This window comes from Lethenteron reissneri, chromosome 43 (assembly GCF_015708825.2).
Source record: "Lethenteron reissneri isolate LAM-NWPU_2019-01 chromosome 43, ASM1570882v1, whole genome shotgun sequence".
In the NCBI taxonomy this organism is placed as follows: domain Eukaryota; kingdom Metazoa; phylum Chordata; class Hyperoartia; order Petromyzontiformes; family Petromyzontidae; genus Lethenteron; species Lethenteron reissneri.
In genome coordinates, this window is record NC_083821.1 from 2,497,441 (window position 1) to 2,524,207 (window position 26,767).

At 48.9% G+C, this 26,767-nt stretch overlaps 1 protein-coding gene across 6 annotated transcripts in view; it reads right to left on the bottom strand.

Moving 5' to 3' along the window:
• Window positions 1-580: 580 nt before the first annotated feature.
• The window catches only part of LOC133353353 (transient receptor potential cation channel subfamily A member 1-like), a 34,305-nt gene continuing 8,118 nt past the window's right edge, over window positions 581-26,767 (bottom strand). For all 6 annotated transcript variants that reach the window (XM_061569535.1, XM_061569536.1, XM_061569534.1 and 3 more), the window contains 14 exons: window positions 26,487-26,648; window positions 21,995-22,104; window positions 20,529-20,622; window positions 17,781-17,806; window positions 17,562-17,653; window positions 16,237-16,348; window positions 14,958-15,128; window positions 13,706-13,776; window positions 12,026-12,193; window positions 11,372-11,490; window positions 10,108-10,312; window positions 7,032-7,230; window positions 4,628-4,722; window positions 581-2,673 (listed from right to left, as the gene is read on the bottom strand). In XM_061569535.1, the coding sequence (XP_061425519.1) occupies window positions 2,523-2,673; window positions 4,628-4,722; window positions 7,032-7,230; window positions 10,108-10,312; window positions 11,372-11,490; window positions 12,026-12,193; window positions 13,706-13,776; window positions 14,958-15,128; window positions 16,237-16,348; window positions 17,562-17,653; window positions 17,781-17,806; window positions 20,529-20,622; window positions 21,995-22,104; window positions 26,487-26,648 (1,775 nt within the window). In that variant the 3' untranslated portion in view covers window positions 581-2,522. The remainder of the gene's footprint in view (window positions 2,674-4,627; window positions 4,723-7,031; window positions 7,231-10,107; window positions 10,313-11,371; window positions 11,491-12,025; window positions 12,194-13,705; window positions 13,777-14,957; window positions 15,129-16,236; window positions 16,349-17,561; window positions 17,654-17,780; window positions 17,807-20,528; window positions 20,623-21,994; window positions 22,105-26,486; window positions 26,649-26,767) is intronic.

A 26,767-nucleotide genomic window follows, 5' to 3' on the forward strand; every position in this document is an offset into this window, starting at 1 on the left:
GCACGGCCACCACGCGCCGTGAAGCCACAGCGTGGAGACGGCACGGACGTCTCTCTGTTTTGGTTACGCGCGCGGACGACGATGTCGACGTTGCGAAAGAGAGAGGAGACGAGGCAGCTGTCCCCGCGGGGTTTTAATCAGCCGCTTGTTGTTCTTTGGTTTGTTCACGTTTGCACCCAGCCGATAAAGAGGGGGGGGGGGAGAGGCACTTTTCATTGTTTGAATTGCCGATTTAATGTTTAGGTTTTTTTTCTGCGCCGCTCGCCCGCCCCGTCCACTCGAACACCACTTGTAAGGCCATTGTTGGCAATGTACACAGCAACTGGGCACAGCGCGCCGTCGATTTCTGCAACGGGGTTTTAATGCGTTGTTTTTTATCGGTAGCAATTCCGTTACGCGCGCGTTGCTAAAATATTTTAAATGCTGACCGGGGGGGGCGGTGTCCGTGATAGTGTTGTGTGTTGCGTGCGTGTTGATGGTGAATTAACGATCCTTTTCACGGTGGTCACCCTTTGATTTCAGGCATGCGAGGATAAACAACAGAGCTGTTTTATTTCTTTAGCTCAAACAGCAGCAGCAACAACAACAACGGCGGGTTTCGAACCAAGCGCGCGCGTCGCGAGCGGCTAACGGCGATGAAGGGGAATTAGGACATTTGGCCTCCAGCGTTAACCCTCCGAGTAGTGAGATCTTTTTTAATATTGAAGCAATTGCAGCACGGCCGCATTTGCAGCGCCATCACCGCCTTCCCTCTGCGTTCGCGCGGGCAGTCGCACCGCAGCACCCCCTTTGATCTTCATCATTTACACCCCTTTGCGTCGATCCGCTTCTGGATTGAAAGCCCTCCCGCACGCCGTTTCGGCCACGTGGGGATTGTTTGAGCCATACCTCGCCATGCTGGTCAGCGTGGGTGTGAAGGGGGTGGTGAGAGCATAGACTCGTTCAGAAAATCACCCACCACCGATGTTAGCCGTGCACACAAAAATGTAACTCGCGGAGTTCGTAGTGCAGTGCTCTTACCGCTGCTCCGCTGCTCTCCCCACATGGCACACATATGTACTATAAACTATGCAAATATTTTTTTATTTTACCAAATAAAGGCCCACTGAGCTATATAGCTCTTTTTCAGCAGCGACCTGGCAATTACAAATTATCGCTCAACCAATGTGGCCTATCACGTGGAAATGTAAAGTAGTAAAATACTCTCAAAACGCGTGATGTTGATTCTAAATCTAGAGGGGAAAACCGGAGGACCCGGAGAAAAATCCACGCAACCACGGAGAGAACATGCAGACTCCAAATACACAGCAGGCATTGTCAGGGTCGGATCGAACCCACGACCTCGTGCATACTCGCCAGCGCGACTGCGTGTGTGTACGGCACATGTACACACGCACAGCCGCGTGTGTTCACGTAACAAAAACACCGCGTTGGCAGCAGTGTGCAATTAAAACAAGCACACTCAGGTGGGTTGTGTGGCTTGGTGGTGAGGGGCCGTGGCCAGGACTTAGATATCGCTCACCGCCGATGTTATTCATGGGCCTGGAATTGAACTCGGGTCACCAGGTGTATAGTGCAACCCGCAGCACTACCGCTCAACCCCGAGGCACCGGGGCGTGCCGCATCTAACCGTTTACTGTGAGTAGAAGTAGGAAAGTTCCATGCCGGTTGTAAAAACGTCCCTCGTGCCCATCTCTGTTGGCAGTGATGAAGTTGCACAATACCAGGACCATTCCATTCACGGGACGACCTCTGTCGACGTTTACGCAGCGATTGTTCATCAGGCGGTGCTCATGGCAATGGATGGTTCAGCCAAACCCTGGCCTGGATTTTAACTCAAAATTTCGCGATGCGGACCCCTACCATTCTACCAAGGGAGTGACATCTCGGCCACGCCTGTTCAATCATTGCCCATTACGTCTGTGTGTATGTACGTTGAACTTCTTTCGCACCGTACGTAGCCAACCGCGCTAATCGCAGGAGCGGGGGGAAGGACGACAAACTAAACGCAAGCAGCGGTTACGACGGTGGCGTAGCTATCGAGTGTGCAGGCGGTGCAACTAAGCAGGCGGCCTACCGGTTAGAGGGATCCAGGTGCCGGGCTATAATTAGATGGGAACCTGGAGACTAGTTTGGATGGGGGGTGGAGACGGGGAGTGGGCCACTTCATTCCTTGCACGAGGGCCCATCATGCCAGCCAAGCTCGCTCGGCTCCATAGCCCTCTTGGAGCACGGGCGACGCACCCAAAGGGGGCGACTCACTCAACGGGGGCGACTCACCCAACGGGGGCGATTCACTCAACGGGGGCGACTCACCCAACGGGGACGACTCACCCAACGGGGCTGACTCACTCAACGGGAGCGACGCAACTCAACGGGGGCGACTCACCTAACGGGGGCGACGCACCCAACGGGGGCGACTCACTCAACGGGGACGACTCACCAAACGGGGGCGACTCACTCAACGGGGACGACGGGGCGACGAGCACGCTCGTCGACGCCAACCCACGGCGACTGCGCCTTCATGCCGTGGCGTCGTGGGGCGGCTTCAGCGCGTCGACGGCCGAGTGCAGGCCGAGGTGCGCGTGGTGGAAGTGTCGGTCCAGCGCCCGCCGCTGCTTGGTCACCTCCCGGCGCAGGATCTCGAGTTCGCGTCGGAAGCGCAACACGGCCCTGCGGGAAGCACGGCGCGGGCGTCACGACAGCATCGTCCTCCTGCCGATGTTAGGAAACCGCACTGGAGCTGTGCACTTTGAAATCACCTGGATCGAAAACTCATTTCTTGAGAACTGCTTTTTTGTGCTTATTTGTGGTCCTTCCCCCGCGCCTCCGATTAGCGTGGTTGGCTACGGACGGTGCGAAAAAAGTTCAACGCACGTGCACACATCTGTACTGGCAGATCGAGCGTGTTAACGCATGTACGCGGAACTTCTTTCGCACAGTGCATAGATGACCATGCTAATCGGAGGTTCGAAATGCCCTGAATGCCCATAAACATCATGAGCAGTCCTGAACTATCCACGGCCACGATCTCTCGCCGCGACGGTCCGTGCGGCGCCTGCACGCACGCCGATTTCGCCGCTCCGTCTCCGCGGCGATCGTTTTCCCTCTCGGAGTTTTCTCCTTTCGGCTGCCACCCTGTCGCTTAGGCTTGGGCATCGGCTACCCCATCCCGTCTCGCGACGAGTCCTTATCAGGACCAACTTGATTTTCTCAAAGTTCACGTGACGCCTTCGACGTGCGCATGTTCCCTTACAGAGAATGGCTTGACGAAAGATGCTGCATCTAAACTAGACCCAATGGGTGACCGACGTAGAAAGTAAGAAGGTTGCACAGAGGAGAAGACGACCTGATGACGATGATGTTGCAGGCAGTGATGAGAAGGAAACTGGCACGATTTGGACACGCGTAGCATGGACAACAACAGGAATATTAAAAGCGTGTTGTTGTTGTTCGGAAAAATGTAAAGAACTGGAAAGAGAGGAAGACCTCACAGAGAACGGCTTGACGATGACGACGACATCACGGGAGATTGGTGCCAGAAATATGTGGCCACTACTTGAGCTCTTCGGCACCAAGACACAGAAAGTGGAAACAACAAATGACGAAATGTGCAGTGGACACCTGCGGGCTGTCTGCCCATGGATGATGATGATGTTGATGATGTTCTCTAAGCCATGTGTTTCTCTGTCTCTCAGTGTTTCCAAGCGTACGCATCTCTGCCCTTGTACAGGAACGTTTTAGCTTTCGTTCTATTGATCAAAGTGCATTGCAGGTAATTATCTAAAGAACAGAGTGTTCTAATCATTGATATTGGTAATGCCCTTTATTTACCCTGTAAACCCTGACCGGGTCTCAAGGCTCTCTGTCAGGATGGTCCACGCATTGCGATGTTTGGCCGATTCCATTCATGAGTGCTCGGTGTGTGGGACGGAAACCACAATTGTGTGTGTCTGTTTGTACGTTCATGCCCGAATGTGTAAGTTTTAGTGTTGCCGAACATCCCATTGCATGACCCTCCGTGCAAGCGTCTCGAGACTCGGTGAGGCTTTCCTAGACAAACAAATGACATCGTTATATTTGTACGTGCATATGCGAATGTGGTGGTGGTACATATGAACGCGCTTGTGTTTAGGGCCAGGTTTAAGGCATGTTTACCAGCAATGGGGCAAATCACCAAGGCCATATGCTTCGGTCATTTTGTCACATTGATGTGAATCTAGCTCATGAAGTATAAACAAAACACAATCTGCAATGTGTAACGTTGCTTTAGAATTGTGTACACACATGTGCGTACCTGCACGTTCGCACATTTAATGATGCTTTTCAGAATTTTATCGTGGAGTTTTCTGGCAGTCAACGTCCAGGAAATATATGAGTCACTGCAGGTGACAACAGCCCTTGGGCTAAATTTGTTTGTAAGAGCTATATTTTTATCAAGCGTGGGGTAAAGGATGGAAATTTTCAGTCGCACGTCAAACCCAGAGCGCCCTGTTCTTGCGGAAACTGTCCCCAGAGGAAACCAGTCCCTGCCAAACTGGGACGCAAATTACGACCGATCACACACCTCCTAATTACCGGGGTTCGGGGTTTCTGATCGAATGGCACTCTAAGGTGCCCTCATTACCTTTTCTGCGGCCGCCCGATGCTCTTGACGTCCGGCTGACTCGGCTCGCGATCATCCCGGACTCTCACGGAATCGAGAAAGTCGTCCAGCTCCTCCTGGCATCAAACATTCGTTTGGTTATAACAGATGTTTTTTTATTTTTTTAGCTTGCAGGCCTAATGTGGAGAGTAAAAGGCCCTTGGGGTGGCCCGCTGAGCCACGGCCCGACAGGGGCTATGGTTTTTCTGAGCGATGAACAGATGCAAGTTCAAACTATGAACTAAACAATTTTTATTTTAACAGGTAAGGCCCACTGAGCTGTATAGCTCTTTTTCAGAAGCGACCTGGCCACAAATGATAGCTCAACGAAGTGGCTTATCACGTGGAAATTATAGCAGCCAAATACAGTAAAACCCTGGATTGCGAGCATAATTCGTTCCGGAAACGTGTTTGTAATCCAAAGCACTCGTATATCAGTTGTGATCACGTGACGCTCGGCAGACAAAGCGTATACACGTACTACTCGTATTGCAAGACCTCGCTCGTTAATCAAATTAATATTTATTAAAAAATTTTGCTCGTCTTGCAAAACACTCGCAGACCAAGTAACTCGCAATCCAAGTTTTTACTGTACCCTTAAACGCACGTTTCTAAAGGTGGAGGGAAAAACCGGAGGACCCGGAGAAAAATTACATGATCACGGGGAGAGACATGCAAACTCAAAATATAGCGGTGCCAGGGTCGGGATCGAACCCACAACCTCCTGTATACCAGGCGAGGCAGTTGACATCTCACTGCCGTGGCACCTCAGTTCAGCGACCGCGAGTCTTCCACATGGACGTGGCCTGGGGTCAATGGGCAGGAGGTCGTTCACTCCGGCCCTCTTGCAACTGACCCAGGTCCCCTTTGCAATTTGAGACCACCTTGGTCTCTTTATGAAATTGAACTTGAGCTCTTGACTATTTGCAAGGGGAAGCGGTGAGTTGGTCGGCATAGCGAGGCTGCTGTGCGGGGATCCGTGTGGAGCCCGCTAGCTCAGTTCGTGAATCAAGCCGGCTCACTTTCCAGTGGACACACGGCACGAGCGAGTGGACAGTCGCACGCGTTTTCATTATTCCTTGCACTTTAGGCATAGGCAGGCGAGAGCTCAATTTGCCACTGCAGCGTGGAAGTAGTGCCACCGTGAGGTTTTAAACTGCATTTGCAGATACGGTACCACATGTCTGGCACATGTTAACCAGCATTGATACTGCCGCTACGCACGTATTGGCGATGATGATAATGATTATGACTATAGCGTTCATACGTATTGAAAGCAGCGCTTACGCCAACGTCTCTGATTTGAATTGATGATGCTGATAATCATATGATGATGATGTTCGCAGGTGCTGTCGCCGGTGATGGCAGTGTACACAAGATAAATATGATGATGATAATTACGTTACCAGCGTTGAGAAATGTCAAACGCAAATCAAATTAAGATAATTACGTACACGTGCAACCATTCACTGCTGGGTGATGGGGGTTGTTTGAACATACTTCACCACGCTTTGTCACTGAGGCTTTATGAAGCTGGGAGCACAGATGTTGGAAGCATAGAAGCACAGTGCTACAATATATCTTGCTGCACTGCCATCCGCTGCCCAACGTGTACCCGACTGCACCTGTTGTTTATGCATGGTGGTCGCCCATCCAAGCACTATCCAGGCTCATACCTGCTTAGCTTAAAGAGATGACAATTTCTGACGAGCTCAGCTGCGTCACGATTGATTTGGTCTTTGGATTAAAAAACAAGCCACGGCCCGCACCGTGCCGTGCGGGTCGTGGCATTTTGGTCATCGGCAAGGATAATTACGACCACTGATAACTTCGATGAGGGCGATGACGATCGCGACAAGGGCGATGATGAGGGCGAAGATGATCGCGATGAAAACGACGATGAGGGCGATGACGATCGTGATGAAAACGACGATGAGGGTGAAGATGATCGCGATGAAGGCGACGATGAGGGCGATGACGATCGTGATGAGGGCGACGATGAGGGCGATGACGATCGTGATGAAAACGACGATGAGGGCGATGGCAATCGCGATGAAAACGACGATGAGGGCAAAGATGATCGCAATGAAGGCGATGATGAGGGCGATGACGATCGCGATGAAAGCGACGATGAGGGCGAGGACGATCGCAATGAAGGCGATGATGAGGGCGAGGACGATCGCGATGAAAACGACGATGAGGGCAAAGATGATCGCAATGAAGGCGATGATGAGGGCGAGGACGATCGCGATGAAAACGACGATGAGGGCGAGGACGATCGCAATGAAAACGACAATGAGGGCGATCGCGATGAAGGCGACGATGAGGGCGACCGCAATGAGGGCAACATGAGGACGGTGGCGGAGATGGTGGCGGCGGCGGTCACCTTGATCCCGAACGCCGCCCCGCGACCCTTTTCCGCGGCGGTGGCCGTGGGGTCCCACGGAGTGACCAGTGCCGCCCCCTCCCCGTGCACGCGGCGACGCGCCTTCTCACGCAGCCCCCGCAGGGCCCCCTCGTCCTCCGTCTCCAGCAGGATGCTCGCACGCTGCATGTACACGTTCCCCTCCATGTCGTGGTACACCCTGCGCCAAAGCGAGGGGGGTGAATGTGTGTGAGTGTGCGTGAAGGCGGTGTAGGTGGCGCGTCTGCCAGTCACTCCGGTCTCTCAACCTGAGCAACAGGGGTCGGCCACCCGCGGCTCTGGAGCCGCGGTGCTTGCTGGCTCTTCTCTAAGGACCGCTTGGTGACGTTATTTATCGAGGGCCACCGTCTCGTATTCACGGGAATTGCGGTTCTTGAAATATAGCAATAGGTTTTACCCTTTCCGGCAATAAAACAGCTGTGTTAAGATGTTCAAACATCAAACAGAAACCTTTTCCAAGGAATCATGTCTACATTAATCACATGTACCCGTGGTGAACATGCAAACAAAAACATGCTCTGGTAATATATGCATTGTCTTTGAAACTGAGAACGCCAAAAGGCGAACAACACTGGCTGAGACTAGGCCCTAAAGAAAGCTGTCTCTGGTGGAGACCAATCAGTTTCAAAGACAATGCAAATATTACCAGAGCATGTTATTGTTTGCATGTTCACCACAGGTACGTGCGGTTAATGCAGTACTTAATTCCTTGCAAAGGTTTTCTCTTTGGTGTTTGAACATCTTAACACAACTGTTTTATTGCCAGAAAGGGTAAAACCTATTCTTATACTTTGATACTGGCAAGAAAGATACCATGTTGGCTCTTGAAATAGTACTTTATTGAATTCTAAAAATATATTTTGACCTAGAACAATTTCTTTTACTATTTTTATTTTACCAGGTAAGGCCCGCTGAGCTGCATAGCTTTTTTTCAGAAGCAACCTGGCCACAAATGATAGTCCATTTATGTGGACTTTCATAGTAGCCCCATACTCTAAACGCGTGATGTTGATTCTAAATGTGGAGGGAAAAACCGGAGGACCTGGTAAAAAAAATCCACACGACCACGGGAAGAGAGATATGCAAACTCCAAATACACAGGCATCAGTGTCGGGATCGAATCCAGTACCTCCTGTATACCAGGCGAGGTAGTTAACATCTCGTCACCTTGGCGCCCACTAGGCGCCACGGTGCAGCGAGGGCGACATGGGATCCATCAAATCTGTTTAAATACAGATCCACTTTTGTCTTGTGGGTTAGGCCACGTGGTGGTGGTGGTGGTTTGTGGTGAAAGTCTCGTCAATAACCCTCCACCTCCCGACAAGATCGTCACGCTTACGAAGGATGTTGTTCAAAGATGTTTCAAGTATGCTGAATAATTTTTTCTAAAGATGTAACACATCCAGACGAGGGTTATTTGGTCAACTGAGATATTTGGCCAGTTCAATTATTGATGGCGTGTGCGTAGAAACTGGAGTACAGTATCTGAATATAACCCACTCATATGTGGGATAACACTGAAAGCTCTGCGTAGATAGATTTAATCCATTGCTATCTCCTTAAGTAAGATATCCTGTTTCGCCAGGCCTGCGGTGGTGTCTCATTCTGTCCCTGGCGGGGTTGTCGAGAAGTGACGTGCGTCACAGCTCGCCTTGCTGGACTCGGGAGCGATGTGGGAGCTCCTCAGGGGAAGAGTCAGGAACAGCACGGTCCATGGGGAGAACACGGAAGCTCCAAATATACAACAGGCGTCAGGGTCGGGATCAAACCCACGACCTCCTGTATACTCGGCGAGATAATTAACATCAAGCCACCGTGGCCTGGAGAGAACACGCAAGCTCCAAATATACAGCAGGCGTCAGGGTCGGGATCAAACCCACGACCTCCTGTATACTCGGTGAGATAATTAACATCAAGCCACCGTGGCATGGGGAGAACATGCAAGCTCCAAATATACAGCAGGTGTCAGGGTCGGGATCAAACCCACGACCTCCTGTATACTCGGCGACATAATTAACATCAAGCCACCGTGGCATGGGGAGAACATGCAAGCTCCAAATATACAACAGGCGTCAGGGTCGGGATCAAACCCACGACCTCCTATATACTCGGCGAGATAATTAACATCAAGCCACCGTGGCGTCCAGAACTGGATAGGTCCCTTCAGCCTCTTGCCAGAGAGCCTCCATCATTCAAAGTGCACCTAGCCTGGCACGAGTTTTGTGCTGATGTTTATGCCACTTGCTGGCAAATAGCAGCTGGTGTCCACGAGGAATCTGTCATCAGGGAGATTATGTTACCATCACCTGTTAACCCCTTGTCAGTGCCCTACCTTATTACAGACCAATTCAGACCTTATTGGTCAACGTTCATCCTACAAAGTTCCATCACAAGGGATAAACACAAACAAATAGACACAATTTTTGTTGCCCGTATTGAAACGGCTGTATGACGTATGGACCTGAAAACTCAATTTCCCTGTACAAGAATACGGGTACACCGTATGGGTCGACAGGCATGTGTTAGATTGGTGAGTGGCTAGATCGAGCATGCACACTGTACATATACATGTACAAAATCTATATCTACTGATGTCGATTCATGATAATAATGACCACAATGATGCTGCAGAAAGCCAAGAATGATGATTCTGTTGCTGCTGCTGATGAGTTTTGTTTCTGCCGCTGTTGGATTTTCTGATGATCATTCTGTTGCTGATGAGTTATTTCTACTATTGTTGGATCTGCTGATGATTCTATTGCTGCTGCTGCTCCTATCCGACCATGGCAACGACAGAAATGCCACCCACGTACGGACAGCCGTCGCACTCATCAATGCACGCTCGTGTTCAGACGCGTCGCTCGAACTGAAGCTGAGATCGGCACCGGTGGCTCTTATGGTGTTGATGAGGAATCCACCGGCCGTGTGTGTGTACCTGCGTGCCTGCCTACATGCCTGCGTGCCCATGTGCGTGCGTGCCCACGTGCGTGCGTGCCCACGTGCGTGCGTGCCCACGTGCGTGCGTGCGTGCCCTTACGTGGCGAAGGCGTAGTTGAGCATAGCGATGAAGATGTTGTTGCAGAGGATGGCGGTGAAGAGCAGGAAGGAGGCCACCAGGATGTAGGTCATTGGCGTGTCGACGGCGCACATCTCCATGTAGGGGTAATGGTCGATGACACTCATGCGGAACATGGTGAACAGCATGGTGTCCACCGTCTGCATCCAGGGTATGCTCTCGTTGTCTAGGGCAAGAGGGCAAAGGCGCAGCCCTGCAATCGCTCGCTCGCGCCACTGCCGGCGGAAGAGTCGCCGCTAAAAGGCGCTCTGGAGAGTGATTTGTTCACCTCTTGCACGCCGGCCAGACACCTGGCGACATTGTCCGTGGTCATCCTGAAGTAGGAATAATAATATATTTATGAAAAATAAAAATAGGTTTTACCCTTTCTGGCAATAAAACAGGAGTTAAGATGTTCAAACACCAGATAGAAACTTTTGCAAGGAATCAATTCTGCATTAACCACACGTACTTGTGGCAAAACACGCGAACGAACACGTGGCTTTGATAACTTATGCATTGTCTTTGAAACCGATTGGCCTACACCAGAGCCAACAGCCTTCGTTAGGGCCTCGTCTCACTACCAGTGTCAGACCAGAGAACGCCAAAAGGCGAACAGCACAGAGACAATGCCACACATATCAGAGCATTCATAGCTCAGGTTGAGCAGTATCTATGGGACCTTTTTTGCCAGTATCAACGTATGAAAAATAAGAAAAAGTTATGGGAGGTATTAGTAATGTGCCTGGGGATATGTCAGTAATGTTGAATTCAACTCATCGTCAGCAATTAACTCAGCCCATCATCCCTCTGGGGGGCGGCGGGGGGGGGGTTGATAAAATAAGTGCCACGTTGTGGGAAGTCAATGGCGATTGTCCGATGGAATCAGAATCTTTATTTATTACTGGAGGAATCCGATGAGCTATGAAGCTCTTTTTCACAGATTTCAAGTCGGGGCACGGGGTCAGAACGTTACAACAACAAACAATAAAACAAACACGTACAAATACAACACTCAACCATCCCCAACCTACCAGACAAAGCCCATAGGAATATGGAGGAATGTGCATCAATGGTTCAGGGCTTTAAGAATGAGATGAGCTGCCTCGCCGTATTTCTCGCGGGCATGGATAACCACTTGGCCTTTGGACCTCCCTTTGCTGTAAGCGCAGAGCTCGCGTCGTGCGCGCGAGCACGTGACGCAGCCCTGCCCGCTCGCTGTCGTCTCGCGTGGGATCTCGCTCACTGCCAAAGATGATCCAGAAGGAGAAGAAGAAGGGGATGAAGAACTGCGCCGAGAGGAAGATGAACTTGAAGGTGTAGCGCACGATCTTGCCCAGCATCACCACGAAGGGGCCCAAGAAGCTGCAGTGGAAAAAGTCACAATTAGTGGGCGAGCGGACGGGTAGGCGAGAGGGTGGGTGGTTAGGTGATTGGGTTGGTGGGTGGTTAGGTGATTGGGTTGGTGGGTGGGCGGGTTGGTGGGTGTGTGGGCAGGTGGGTAGGTGGGCTGGTGGGTGTGTTGGTGAGTTGGCGGGTGGTTAGTTGGTTAGGTGAGCGGGTGGGTGTGTGGGTGAGCGGGTGGGTGTGTGAGTGAGCGGGTGGGTGTGTGGGTGCGCAGGTGGGTGAGTGGGCAGGCAGATGGGTTGGTGAGTTGGTGGGTGGTTGGTTGATTCGGTGAGCGGGTGGGTGTGTGGGTGGGCAGGTGGGTGAGTGGGCAGGCAGGTGGGTTGGCGAGTTGGTGGGTGGTTGGTTGTTGGTTAGGTGGGTGGATGAGTGGGCCCGGTGGATGGGGGGGTGGGTAGGTAGGTGGATGCATGGGCAGGTATATCGGTATGTGGTTAGGCAGTTAGGCAGGCAGATAAGCGGGCATGGGTTTGGCGGCGGAGAGGCTGGAGACCTGAATGCACGCATGTGCTTGAGGTTGCTCAGCCAAAGTGGGACGAGGGCGACCGCAGCCACACGCACGTGCAGCAGCGCCACCGCGTCGCCCGGGCGGATCGCGTGCACCGCATGCACCCCCAGCAGCGCCAGCAGCAGCAGGTTCACCAGCCAGTCGTGTATGTTCCTGCCAGCGTGCACGCGAAGACAAAGACAAAGATCCTCCCCCCGGTAGCCTACATGTGGTGTTCGCGAGCACCTGTGAAGGCCGGCACGGCGCACCCGAGAGCGGTGTGGCCAGCGGAACGCCCGGGCCGCCTTCGTCTCCCCAGTGGCGATGTCTACGAACCGCACCGGGTACTCATTTGAGGCCGAGTCGAACTAGGGGGGAAGCCCAGGATTGGGTCAGATATTTGACGCTGTTAGGAGTGAGCGGGAATTGAACGCGCACGCATGCACACGCTTACATGCACATACTCAGGCACACAGAACCCTTTACAGCACAGCATGGAGCTGGAATTTAGCTCAATTATTCATGTATGCTGAACTTCTTTCACACCGTACGTAGCCAACCGTGCTAGTCGGAGGTGCGAAGCTACGTTTGTGTGATTCGCTTGCGCAGCCGCTGGTGACTGGCCTGCGACCAGCAACTCGCCGCACTTGAGAACTCGGTTTAATCGCGGGTGACTGCTGTGACCTGGATTTAAACCCAGGGGCCTCAGTGGTACCACCTTAGTGCCGTGACCCGAGCCAGCGGGGCCACCTCAGAAGAGATTGTCACTGTAAATGTTATGGGCCACTTTAATTTAGGAGTATGTTCCTTTGCATTACAACAGGCGTTGGGCGGCACTCATTGTTCGTGGTGGCTACGCTGCCGCTGCTGCTGCTGCTGCACGTGGCCGCCTGTAATCCAGCACTGTGGAGGCAGCAGCGAGGGGCTGGTGGATCACCGCACACACAGCGCACAGACGGTGCGAAACTCCCTTCCCGTGGACGTCGAGGAGGTGCCGCACCCTGGCTCGCCAGAAGGCAGTATAGCGAGTGGACTAATAGCCATCTGTTTCCATCTGTACGGGGATAGAGCGTTGCTCTCCCCCCCCCCCCCCCTCGCTCGTTTGGGTTTTCCCCGGGCGCTGCGGTTTCCTCCTAAGTGTACAATGAACACTCATCGTTCATTTGCTGAAAAATAAATATACAAAATTCGACCCAGTGCAGGACCCATCCGACAAAAAGAATTCCTACAACTCAGTGTGGCTTTCCTGGATAGGTAAATAAGTAAACTTGTTGTGAATTATTATTAGTGGTTCATAAGCCAGTGGTGGATATTTTTGGTACCTGCAACAGGATAACAGGAAAGTGTCAGAGAAAGACAATGAGTTGACAGGGGGTCTTACGAAAGTGTAAATTCTAAACCAAAGATTTAGCTATTACCCACTGCATTTGGCAACATTTAAGACATGTCAAGGCATTGCAGATTGATTGCACTATTGATCCAATAGATGGTCACTAATGCCAGGACGTTTATTGTATCTGACAGCGTTTAGATGTGGTTATAAATAGGGACATTGATTTTTTGGTTATTTGTCACTCAAACTCAATGTTCGCTGACGGCAACAACAAAAAATCCCACGAACGAATTGTAAATCAGGGACGCTTGGGCACTAGACAATTGAAAGCACAAACGGTGTAAGATACATACCAATAATCATTCAAATAATATGATTTCATATTACTTAGTTCTTCCATTTCCCTCCTGATGTAAACTACTTCCTGAAAATGAAAAAAGAGACACACGCACAATGTCAAACGCTGCACAATAATCTGATTTGGCCCATCATCCCCACGGGATTGATAAATTAGGTACCCGCTTTGTGAGACGTTAGCAGTGATTGACTTATGAAACGACTTGACCCTGCCATAGGCAATGTGGAATTTCCACTTCTGGCTGCAGGTCACTGCACACAAGCACGCTCATTGAGTATGAGGACCCTGTAACTCGGCTTTTAAATGTTTTCCCACCAAATTATTCCGATAGTTTATCACTGGCATGGTGGAATGAGATGAAGGATTTGGAAACCACAGGTGAATTTCTGGTGAATTGGTGGCAGGAAGTCAACAAGGGCCATTTATTGTTTATTTTGCTTCTCCCTTTGACCAGGTGAACACACGTCACACCCAGGGCCAGATTCAGGTCATGAGGGGCCTAATGCTAATGAGATGTGAAGGTCCGGAGTACATATTACATATTATTGCAAAACTTTTTTTTAAGTCGTCCAAAGTGTATTTATTTACCGATGCAAAATTAACACATTTATACAACTCAAGGTAAACCCAACAAACATAAATCACTCGCTAGACTCATTGCTTCAAACTAATTTTTTTTACAGCTTTAGCCATCACGAACACTGTCATCGTCATTCAAGGACAAACTTTTTTCCGATGGCTGCACCACCGTATATGTTATGTATATCGTTTATTGTTAAATTTGAATCACAATTCCTATGATCACTGTAACATTGATTTTATAGCTTAAATTTGGTGATTTCGAAAACGTTTTGCTTTTGCCATATTTGTTTGTTGTAGTACAGAGTTAGACAGATAACTTTAATCTAAAATGTCTTATGGTTGTTATTGTTTGACTTGCATCCCACCGGGATTTTTGCACACAGCGTTGAAATGCGGTGGCTTTTTCTGGAAGACTTTGCTGTTTTTCCAGGATTTTTCTGTTTGCGTGTAGTCACTTTAGAATGTTTTCTTGTTCACGTTTTTGTTTGTTGCGGTTGCACCCGATTCAAGAGCCGAATGGCTCACAGGGCTATACCTAATAAATAAACTGAAACTGAAACACCGTCGCTCCGCTGTACCTTCAACGTGGAAACAAAGGCCTATGAAAAACTGAGGGCCTTATTAATCCGGTACCTGGTCACACCCACAGCAGCAACATGACAGACCTGGGGCCACTTGGGGTTGCAGAAGCTCAGATCTTCCTCCAGGGCGCGCTGGTATTTGCAGCGCCAGCGAGCCAACTGAGCCCGGGACTTGAAGAAGTCCAAGATTTCGCGCGCCACCTTGTAGAGCAGCCACACCCCGCACACCATCAGCAGCACCCACTTCCACGCATCCTGCGAGTCCAACAGGACGCAGACATCATCCGGTGCAGTCATCGTGAATGCTGAGGTCAGGCTGAGATCATCATCTCAGTAGACGTGAGAATGTGGTTTATTCATGGGTAGCTGCAAGCTGGATTCAAACTCAGGATCTCAGTTGTACTGGCTCAGTGCTGTGACACGGTCAATAGGAAGAGTTTAGATACCAGGAAGGAGTTATAATCCATTCACATTTTTAATTGCAATAGCGAATCATTCCACGACCTATATGAGCCATACCAAGTTTCACCTGGGGTCATACAAAAAGTTACGTGACCAGGAGATGAAATAATCTCATTGAGACACAGACTAAACTACTAAACTTTTTTTTATTTTGGCAGGTAAAGCCCACTGAGCTATAAAGCTATTTTTCAGAAGCGATCTGGCCACAAATGATAGCTCAACAAAGTGGCTTGGCACGTGGAAATGTATAGCAGCCCAAATACTCTAAAACGCATGTTTCTAATGTGGCAGGGGAAAACCGGAGGACCGGGACAAAAATCCATGCGACCACGGAGAGAACATGCAAGCTCTAAATATACAGGCATCAGGGTCGGGATCGAACCCATGACCTGCTGCATACCAGGCGAGGTAGTTAACATCTCGCCGCCCACTAGGCGCCACGGTGCAGCGAGGGCGACATGGGTTCCATCAAATCTGTTCAAATACAGATCAATTTTTGTCTTGTGGGTTAGGCCACGTGGTGGTGGTGGTTTGTGGTGAAATTCTCGTCAATAACTCTCCACCTCCCGACAAGATCGTCACGCTTACGAAGGATGTTGTTCAAAGATGTTTCAAGTATGCTGAATATTTTTTTCTAAAGATGTAACACATCCAGACGAGGGTTATTTTGGTCAACTGAGATATTTGGCCAGTTCAATTATTGATGGCGTGTGCATAGAAACTGGAGTACAGTATCTGAATATAACCCACTCATATGTGGGATAACACTGAAAGCTCTGCGTAGATAGATTTAATCCATTGCTATCTCCTTAAGTAAGATATCCTGTTTCGCCAGGCTTGCGGTGGTGTCTCATTCTGTCCCTGGCGGGGTTGTCGAGAAGTGGCGTGCGTCACAGCTCGCCTTTCTGGACTTGGGAGCCATGTGGGAGCTCCTCAGGGGAAGAGACAGGCAGAGCACGGTCCAAAGTGAGATGTAAACAAGCTCCAACACCAGGTGGAACCAGGTCGCTGCACTGCAAGACAGGACGACAAAGGCGCGCGGTGACAGAGGCGAGCCGGTAAATAGAGCGCTCGCGTGAAGCACCGGCCAACATCAAACGATGGCACGGTGCCGGAAGGCAGAGACGACAGCATCGGCGTTTTGAGTGAAGAAATATGAAGGTGAATGAGTAAGTATTTCACTGTCGTTCGTCTCCCCCGCTTTGGAGATGAAATGCGATGAGTCCGTCAGCCGATTGGCTTTCTGGACAAAAAATATCCAGCAGCAAATCCGGTTTAACAAGAAAACTCTCAAGACTGCGTCGACTGTCAGGGTCTCATCAGCAGTCAGGCCTGTTGAACAGATACTGCCGGGCTGCGAGATTGTTATTGTCAAGAACACTACGTGTACCAGACGGCTACGTTCATCGCCAAAAGCATCAGCATCATGATGCCGGGTACTTCACAACACAAAGTTAATTATATTTTTAAGTGTCTAAATGTGCCCACGTCTCAAGGCAAAGGGCCAATAAGAAGCCGTGCACAAAGACATCTTAGAAGGGAGTAGGAATTGTTTATTATTTTTATAGATAAATATATTTTTGCTGGCAGATGGCAGCTGTGTCGCAGAACGCAATATCAGATGAACACATGGCAAGGGAGTGGCTGCGGTCACTCAATGTGCTGCATCTGCTCTTATATACACAGATAACTTCAGGATGATGTAACACAATTATTGGATGCATGGGATGGTGCTCATCTATTTACTAGCACTGAGCCAAGTATGGAAATACCACATTCCTATGGCAGGGGCAAGTCTCTCCACAAAGTGGCATTCAGTTTTAACAACTCTCCCTCCTCCCCCCGGCGAGATGTAACGCCGAGTCGACCTGCGACCGGGGATTTGAGCTCGCGACGCTCCAAACGCGATCTGCAACGCTCCGGCACCTGCGTCCACCCGGCCAGATCGTGAAGATCGACCGACAGAATTAATGATTTTGCTTTCACGGCCGCAATGAACGCTACGGTGACTGCACGGCGCGCGTTACCGTCACGTTTCAACTCGGCGATGAAACACCGGAGGGGCCCCACCTACCCTCGCGGCAAAGTTTGGCCCACAATCGTGGCCGCCACAAATCTAAAAATAATGACGAGTTTGGTTGAGAGCAAGGGGGTGGGGGGGGGTGTGTTGGTGGGGAAATGAGAACATGTGTTTTGTTAGAAACAGGGCCTTTGCATTGCTCTTACTATCCATAGCTGTTCCACTTCAAGTCGATGAACTTCTTGACCAAGGGATGTTTAATGACGTCAAACAGTTGGTTCGAGACGATGACCTTCAGCTGAAAAGAAGGGACAAAAAAGAAGTCCGCACAACCGAGGCCAATGTCATATTTCTCAAACGGCGCAGATCCTCAGGTCAAATTTAACATGCCGAGTCAGAGTGTGGTCACTACTGCCTCCGCTCACCGGGGTTCTGTACGTCTCCTTGTGTTCTGAAAAAATACAAACGCAAAGATGTCAGGAACGTTGCCAACGGTTTTGGGAGCATTACCGCGCAGGCGTTTTTTTCGCGGATTGTGTGGCGCAGATTTCCGATGTGTCGTCTGCGTGCCGTTTGGCAAAATTTGCTCCCCGGAACTGAATTCAAGTTTCCCGAAAACACTCACGCGAGAGCTGTACACGGTTTTATGAGAGGCGTTGCCGGCTGTAGACTACAGGGCTGCACGGTGGACAGCAGAGGGTGCGATTCAGCAAAATCCACAGTAATTGTACAGTACTTCTGTGCTCCTATGTCTATAATCCCAGCTTTCACCAATCCAAACCGACCAGTGTTGTGAAATTTGGTTAAATTGCCCCCATTACGTACACGGTGTTGGGAGGCCCTCATCCAGCAGTGGATTGACAAGGAGTCCTCCACAAATGGTAAAGACTTTGAGGGGTCATCCCTTGGGATCGATAAAATCAGTACCGCACGGTGGAAAGGCAACAACGTATGGCGCGAAAGAGGTTTAACGTACGTAATTCAACATACAATGGCCATCCCGTGGATACACTGGTCCGTCGAGGGAATACAGAATTTCCACCACTGATTCGGGATTAATACTGGATATACAGCAACTGCCATTGCATTGCTCATTTAGGCAGAGAGAGAAACAATTTTTAATTTTTGACTGGACTTTGTTAGGAACTGACAATCAACGTCCGTGGGCAATCTAAAAAAATTGTACGAAACATTGTACAAATTAATCTGGACAGAAATGTAGTTCAAGGCCCTATGAGACTTAATTCCTAAAATAAGCATACTATAATTCCACGAAAAAAAATGTGTACAAAAGGCAGATTGTCTTTGAGCAAGAATCCATTCCAGTGCACAGAACGATCGATCCATTACAGAGTCTTACAGATTTCCCCTCTAACTGAACACTGAACAATGGGTGAGGTTCGAGCGGTGCAACTATGGAATGTGCAGACGGTGCAACTGCGCCGGGTTCCGTGGGCTGAAGGGACCCAGGAGGCAGGGTTCATGCCAACCACACGGCGCTACTGACGACACAAATAAGTGACACGGTGCGCTTTTGTGTTTATTATCCATAAAATTGGACTTTTCGAAATCTGAATGACTTCATTTAAATTCCGAATGTAGGTGTGTACGTTGAACCTGTTTCGCACCGCACGTAGCCAACCGTGATAATCGGAGGGTGCTCTCATAATCCACGCCCAGTGCACGGTATTCACAGATTCCCACAGCGGATCAACGTGTCCCACGACCCGGAGCATTGTGACACTCTCCTCGACTGCCAGGGGTTTATATTTAGAGGTGTTTGAATAGCGTGTACAGTGCGCACAACAGCGCGGTGGAATGCCTGAACGTATTAAATGTTCCTCGTTTCAAGCAATGCAAACAGGTGTTGCATTGCTCTCAGGGTGACGGAGTGGGAGAGAGAGGATGGGAGGGGGAAGGGTGGATGGGACAGGCCAATGTGTGTAGAGTGACTTACCGTGTCTCATCTCATCGGCTCTCGCAAGCTAAGCAGAGCCGAGCCTGATCAGTAATTAAACTAAAACTCAGCTGATAATTGTTTTTTTACCCTTTTTATCTGGCAACAAAACTGACACCTTTTTTACAAGGAGTCATGTTTGCATAGACCACAATACCTGCAGTCGTAATGCAAACAAAAAACATAACTCTGATAATGTATGCACCGTCCTTGAAGTTGATTGGTCCACACCCGAGACAGCTTTCCTTAAAGCCTAGTCTCACATGGTGTTGGACCAGATGACGCCAAAAGGCGCACAACTCAAAGACAATGCACCATCAGAGTATGAGAGCTCGGGGTAAGCATTTACACCATTGGAACCTCATTTGAATTGAGCGCCTTTTGGCGTCATCTGGTTATGTTTTTTGTTTGCATTACGACTGCAGGTATTGTAGTATATGCAAACATGACTCCTTGTAAAAAAAAAAGTGTCAGTTTTGTTGCCAGATAACAAGGATAAAAAAAACAATTATCATATGTTTCTACTGGCAAATGAGGTTCCAATGGTAAAACTAAGCTATTTTTTTATTTTACCAGGTAAGGCTCACTGAGCTATGTAGTTCCTTTTTCAGAAGCGACCTGGCCACAAATGATATCTCAATGAAGTGGCTTATCATGTGGAAATTTATAGCAGCCAAATACTCTAAACGCCCGTTTCTAAATGTGGAGAGAAAAACGAGAAGACCCCGAGTAAAATCCACGCGACCACGTGGAGAGAGATATGCAAACTCCAAATGGACAGGCGCCAGGGTCGGGATCGAACCCGCGACCTCCTGCATACCAGACGTTGGGAGTTAACATCTCCTAGCCACCATGGCGCAATTGGATGGGTGACCACCAATACATGCCAGGTGTTGTAAGTGCGAGCCTCCAGGGTCCAAGGCAGGTGTTTTTGAATGAGTGAAAGTTGCAGCGTAGTGCATGTTGGCCAAAATGTTTATCGGTCACAAACGTAACCACTATTAGCACTTGGCTACATGCGGTGCGAAAGAAGTTCAACACATACTCTAAATGAAACAAATCACGTCTTTATTTTATTTATTTCTAACTATGTGACTTTACCGAAAGAACCAAAGAGTATGGATTCCTGCAGTGACAAAAGCTTCAAATCAAGTTCAACACACATACAAAGCTTAGTACTGTAACACAAGGACAACATCGGCTTCTGTAGCAATACCTGCGTTAGGCTTTGGCTCCAGGCATGTCAGGTTGAAGCTTTGGTGCCGGCGAATGGGGTCACAGTCGTAGAACCGACCTAAAGCCTTATAAGCCTGGAAGCGGGGAGACGGGGATGGGGAGATTGAATGAGTGTGCACGCGCGGTGTATCACAAAAACCCCGGGCATGCTTCGTAACGCATGGGCTCGACTTAAAGTAAGCGTTCACGGTTCGCGTTCACACACGGGGGATTGCACGTCTTTTGGCGGTTGGCGAATATATTCCCGTGACTAAAATTTTATGCCGCCGTGCGAGATATCCAACCGACGGAGGGGGGTATTAATTTTAGATTTAAAGCTTTCGTGACTGCAAGGATTCATACTCTTAGGTTATTTTGGTAAAGTCACGTAGGTAAAAATAAATGATAAAAATTATAGAAATAAAATAATAAATCACGACGTTTCGGAGGCAACACAAGTCTCCGTCATCAGGTGGCACCGTCACTTGATACAGTAAATCTGGCTGTGACCCTCCCACCTGATGACGGAGACTTGTGTTGCCTCCGAAACGTCGTGATTTATTATTTTATTTCTATAATTATTTCTATTATTTGATTTTTATTATTTATTTTTACCTACGTGACTTTACCGAAAAAACCTAAGAGTATGGAGGGGGGTATGATCGCTGGGTTGCCCGTGTGTGCGTGGGTATTTTCTGGCACGTCTCTCTCTTTTTTTGTGGATCTCAGCCCCCCCCCTCCCGTCCTTTCCCCCCTAGCAAAGGTCAATTGGGTTCATCTCCCAGATTTATTTTGTCACGACTCCACGAGATGAAACGTCTCCCCAGCTTTCTGGAGCCTGAGTGCCAATCGGATCAACGCTGTAACAACAAAGGAACTAATATTGTCAGCGACTTGACTGCCATAAAAACACCGCGGTGTCGGACCGTTCAATATATTTTGGGGGAAAACTCCACCCGTGGCTTTGGTCCGTCCTGTTGTTTAATGTGGCCTAACTCATCAACTGGAATTTGAAAACGTCCTCAAGCTGTCTTTTTTAATTAAACTGGGTTCTCAAGTGGAGTAAGTTGATGGCTTCAGTCCAGACAGCAATGGATGCAAACAAAAAAACACCCCTAAACATTAAATTTGGTTCTGCTCTTAATTTTGCAAAAATCTGCTAAATTGCAGCTCTGCGAGTCTTAAAAATATCAGTTCGAGTGGCATGCGACAAATATTACGCTGTGCGATAGGGCACGTTGGAAAGTCCTGTGGACCAAAGGTAACTTAAAGGGATCTCAGCGGTAGCTCTGCGGTGTCTGCTTCCATGGGCCATTCTCAAACACGGGGTTGGGTGGGGGGGGGGGGTGCACTGCTCATTGAGAGAACCAAATAGGTACTTCGTCTAATTGGGGAGAAAACGAGAAAAATATTAAATGCAATGTTTTTTGTTTCTCTACACCAAGACGGTTGCAGAAGAAAGCTCACCACGGGGGGCATCTTGAGCAGAATAAGTGAGAGGCACGACTGGCCCAAGTCATCCTCTGCACTCGAGTCGGCCCCCAGGTCGAGAAGCAGCTGGGCCGTTTCCCTGTGGCCTGAGCACGGAGGGACGAGAGAGGGCAGCAGGCCACTCGCACACGGCACATTTCACACGGTGCATTTCACACGGCGGCGTGGCCCGCCACGGTGGCATCGCCAAGCCGCGGCCCGTTCGACACTCGTTGCAGAGGTTCACCGTTCGAATTCCGACGGCCGCCGCCAGCCCTCTTGGTTTATCACGTGGTGTGTATTAACCGTAACACACTCGGTCCCATTGTGAAAAAACTGCCCTTAAATTACGGAGCAAGGCATCGGCCCTGCTGTGGAAAACATGGCAGGACCCTCCTGGTAAAGAGCCATGAGAGTCATGTGAAGCTTTTCTGGGCAAAGGACATTCATTTATTGTATTACTCTGTGAGCAGCAGAGGGAAGTGCAGCAAAATACATTGTTGGTTAGTACTATACTCGCACATCTATGCTCCCCGCCTTCACCAACCCACACAGACCAGCACTGTGAAGCATCGTCACCTAACCCCAACAACCCATACGGCGTGGGGAGGCCCTCATCCAGCAGTGGATTGACAAAGGACTGTACATATACACATGTACGTTATTACTTATAGTCTAACGTTCTTCACCATGACCCTGTTTTTTAACGATTATTAGATGGGTGCCAACTCAATGCCTCCCAGCCACCGTTCCTTTCAACACTGAAATTCCCTTTTCACACTGAACATCATCGTAATGAGAACGGTGAGGCCTTTATTATCAGCAAGGAGTTTCTCATTTATTTCAATCGTTAAAAATTATAATATACATGTCTATATTTAAAGGAAAGTATATGATTTGACATTACTTGAACATCTGCCATTTGCTGAGTCTTATTAAGATGATCAATTAATACAGCACTATATTAAACAAAACCCACCAACTATATGAGCTAATATGCAAATTATAAACTATTTAAGGTAAGCCGGATTAAGCCTGGCGAGTACACGGATGCGAGACTGACTGAGATTACTGTGGAACGTTGGCTCGGCCTGCTACGTGGCCAGGAGATGACCCTGGATAATGATATCGAATACCATCTGTGTGAAACGTCGCATGTTCCCTAAAATGCAAAAGGTTTTTTTTTTGGGTACATTTTTTTGGTCTTCTTCCACACGCAAAACACTCACGAACGGAACCCTTCCTGAAAAAAAAAACATCCTTGAGACCCAGTAAGGCTTTCCTGGGTAAATAAAGGCCATTATTATCCCTCTATTTAAGAACGAAACAAGAGGATTTCTCCACAAATCTGGCTGTTGCCTGATGAGGCTGGTTGTTGTAATTACCGTACGAAATGTCTCAAATTGTAAACGTTGTAGTGGGTTTACTCTCCAATGCACAACAGATTAGTACTGAACTAGTAACTAATTGGCATGCTTTGCCTACGTCACAAACCTTACTAATTGGCTGTGTCGGGTGGTGGCGGGTTTAACGACACATTTATATTTACCTGATCTACCCAAAAAAAAAACCTCTCACGGATAATATTGGCACGAAAGCCTACGTGTTGAACCAAACGGCATTATTATTCACAGTAAAGGCAACAGAGTTTAAAGTGCAATCTTCAACCTTAAGTGACTCAATCTCTCTATACCATCGCTGTATTCTGAATGAGATCCATTGCCTGAAACGTCAGCCCATTATATATCTTTCTGCTGAAAGGCAGTGTTAATGACGAACCTTGTGAGTTTAATTTTTCGATTTAAAGCTTTCGTGACTGCAGGGATTCATCTTCTTGGTTCTTTCGGTAAAGTCACGTAGAAGGGAAGTAATAAAATAATAAAAATAAAACATAATAAAACAATTCTCACGACGTTTCGGCCACAACGCAAGCAGCCGTCCTCAGGTGAAAACCAGGTCCGTCGAGGCGACAGAGTCTGAATGAAACAGCACACGAGCTTGGAACATATATATAAGCTGGGCGCATTGACAAAGGAATTTGCATATCAACAGGAATTTAGCATATTTAGCATATTTATGGGATTTCCCATAAATATGCTAAATTCCTTTTGATATGCAAATTCATTTGTCAATGCGCCCAGCTTATATATATGTTCCAAGCTCGTGTGCTGTTTCATTCAGACTCTGTCGCCTCGACGGACCTGGTTTTCACCTGAGGACGGCTGCTTGCGTTGTGGCCGAAACGTCATGAGAATTGTTTTATTATGTTTTATTTTTATTATTTTATTACTTCCCTTCTACGTGACTTTACCGAAAGAACCAAGAAGATGACTTGTGAGTTTATTTTAAACGTGGTTGTTATTGAATATACACTACTGTACGTGTGTAATGCGGGCGTAAATGGGCGGGGCGGATATGACGATCCAAGAGGGAGGAGTCAGGGTGACGTGGGGGAGAAGTTATAGCGGGGAGACAGGAAGCTATCTGGGTCAGTCGGGGGAGTGAAGGGTGGTGAACACGTTGGGTGGTCGCCGTGCCTCAGCCTGGTGGCTGAGGGGCTCATGACGGCGCCAGCCAGCGGGGTGGAAGAGAGAGTGGAGGATTGAGGTAGGAAGTGGCGAGATAGCCACAGAGGCCACGAAGGGCTGAGGTAGGAAATGGCGAGATAGCCACAGAGGCCACGAAGGGCTGAGGTAGGAAATGGCGAGATAGCCATAGAGGCCACGAAGGGCTGACATTGGGAGGTGGCGAGATCGCCACGCACGGAGGAACAGGGAGCAGAGATGGAGCTGCTGGGGGAGCAGCCAGAGGGCTGTACCAAGAGCCTGCAGCGGAGCTGCAGGAGCGTGGAAGGCTACGGGAGCGAAGGCAGATGTGGGGCTGCCAGGGAGAGAGTCTCAGGAGGAGTGCCGTGTGGGAAGGAGAACGCGAACCCCAAATAAAGGACACGGAGTCAGCAAGAAGTGTCTGAGTCCATTTATTACACGTGTGCAGTATATGTGCATGTGCCATGCATGAAGACAATAAAGGTGGAGCGGTGGTGCAGCGATTAGAAAGCACTGTGCCATGAACTTGATGACACGAGTTCGATTCCCGTCAATGGCTAACATCAGTGGCGATTGATATCTGAAACGATCATAGACTCAACTTCCTAAACCCACATTGACCAGCGTGGTGAAATATGGTCAAACAACCCCCATGAGCGACGTGGCCTTCATTCTAGATTAAATCTAGCTTGAAAACACGTTTCTTGAGAACTGCCTTTTGTGTTTAGATTGTTGTCGTTCACCCGCTCCTCCGACTAGCACGGTTGGCTACGTACGGTGCGAAAGAAGTTCAACACGCGTACATACATTCAAGCAGTAGATTGACAACGGGTTGTACGTCTGTATTATTTATTATGCGTGCACAAGAGCGCCGCATAATAGCCATCGACAGAATTCCATTTCATTAAAGCTGAGAAGTCGGGCCATGGGTGAGCGTGCAAGGAATGAGTTGTGCCAACATCGCATGATGTTATCGCAGGCAGGTTTTTTTACGCTCGCAGTTTTTCCTCCAAAGCTGTGAGGGTTGTACCACACACTCTCGGTAAAAAAGAAAACCAGTGTTCTTTGCCAACACTGTTCTTGAAATGAATATCTATTTCAGACGTGTGTCATTTTTTTGTAACAAGATATTGCATTCGTCCGTAACTCTCCACCCAGTCAGCATGTCTGTTTTGTACAAATTCTGTTATGTCAAAGTGCCAAGATGCTATCTTTGTGAACGTTTGGTGGATAACCACATTTAGTGAGAATTAAGAGGGGTGCGGTGTGGTTCATTGTACGCAATCAGAAGATGTCAATTCTTCGTGGTGGCTTTTTGTTTCCGAGTAGTGATGGGCAGGCAAGTAAAACAATGATTTCCCCAGCGATTTAATGGATTGCCACAATTTGGAATTGTAATTCAGTTGAAGAATCAAACCTTTTTTTCCAGAGTCCTTGCCTATAAACATCAGGCAGTTCAACAGAGATTGGTTGAAGCAAGCCTGACTCTGCTGATGAGACACTACAAGTCAAAACCGATCCAGAGTTTTGTGTTGAACAAAATGCTGCTGAAATGTTGACGTGCTCCAAGAAGGCTGTTTGGCTCGTGGGATGTGTAAAATATACTTTTAGATACAGGGATGGATACGTGAAGGAGGTGTATTGTCTACTAATTTTATTTTTTGAATCGTTGATACATTGTCATCATATCTGTAGTGTTATTTGGTAAATAGCTGGAATGCCGCAGGGTGTCTGCAAATGTACTTTATGGGAGGTGCAGTATTAACAACCAACACCATGACCATAAACACCTTGAGACCATTAACCTTACGAGACCACCTCAACACCATGGCCCTAAACACCATGAGACCATCAACACCATGAGATCATCAATGCCACGAGACCATGAGCCAATCAACACCAAGGTGAACCTCACCAGCAGTGTGTGTGTGTGTATTTCATACCATGCATCACGGCTATGTGTAGAGGCGTGCGGCCCTGGCGGTCCCTGGCGTGCACGTCCGCCCCGTGCAATTCCATGGCCTTCACCGCGGCGGTCGCGCCGTGCTTGGCCGCGTGGTGCAAGGGCGTCTGCAGCTCTCCCGTCGTTCTCGCCTCCATGCTGGCTGCATCGATGACGACGTTCGAGACTTCAGTAACAGCAGCAATAATGACAACGCGTAACGTACGGGGCCATTCTGACGATCCACTGCTGGATGAGGGCCTCTACCCAGGCCACGTGGCG